Below are 489 nucleotides of genomic sequence, written 5' to 3'. Positions count from 1 at the left end.
AATGAGTGACAATGACCTGAAAACTCACCCCTTGGTGGTCTTGGTTTCTGATAACGGAGAACCCTCCCTGTCAGCTACTGTGTCTATTGAGGTGGTGGTGGTTGAAAGCACAGCTGTCATACAGACTCAGTTCCGAGATGTGCCCATAAAGGAGGACAGCTTCTCTGATTTAAACCTGTATCTGCTGATCGCCATTGTTTCAGTTTCAGTGGTTTTTCTGCTGAGCCTAATCAGTTTAATAGCAGTCAAATGCCACAGGACAGACGGCAGTTTCAGCAGGTACAGCGCCCCAATGATCACCACCCATCCTGACGGGAGCTGGTCTTACTCTAAAGCTACTCAGCAGTATGACGTCTGTTTCAGCTCAGACACGCTCAAGAGTGACGTAGTGGTTTTCCCCGCACCGTTTCCGTCTCTAGATGCTGAGCTGATCAGTATTAATGGAGGAGACACGTTTACCAGTACTCAAACTTTACCTAATAAAGAAAA

At 47.0% G+C, this 489-nt stretch overlaps 2 protein-coding genes across 14 annotated transcripts in view; both read left to right on the top strand.

Annotated features, from left to right (window-relative positions):
- The window catches only part of LOC111646634 (protocadherin alpha-C2-like), a 125380-nt gene that overhangs the window by 83335 nt on the left and 41556 nt on the right, over window positions 1-489 (top strand). The window lies entirely within an intron of this gene.
- LOC111646590 (protocadherin alpha-10-like) lies at window positions 2-487 on the top strand (the record flags this gene model as incomplete). The annotated part of the gene is made up of 1 exon (XM_023396120.2): window positions 2-487. A coding segment is annotated over exon 1 (486 nt), but the record flags the coding sequence as incomplete, so codon positions are not given.

Source organism: Seriola lalandi, unplaced genomic scaffold (assembly GCF_002814215.2).
Source record: "Seriola lalandi dorsalis isolate HSWRI2012SDOR001 ecotype SW California unplaced genomic scaffold, Sedor1 jcf7180002054973, whole genome shotgun sequence".
Taxonomy (NCBI): domain Eukaryota; kingdom Metazoa; phylum Chordata; class Actinopteri; order Carangiformes; family Carangidae; genus Seriola; species Seriola lalandi.
Note: the sequence above shows the minus strand (reverse complement) of the source record. Positions and strands in the feature narration are given on the sequence as shown.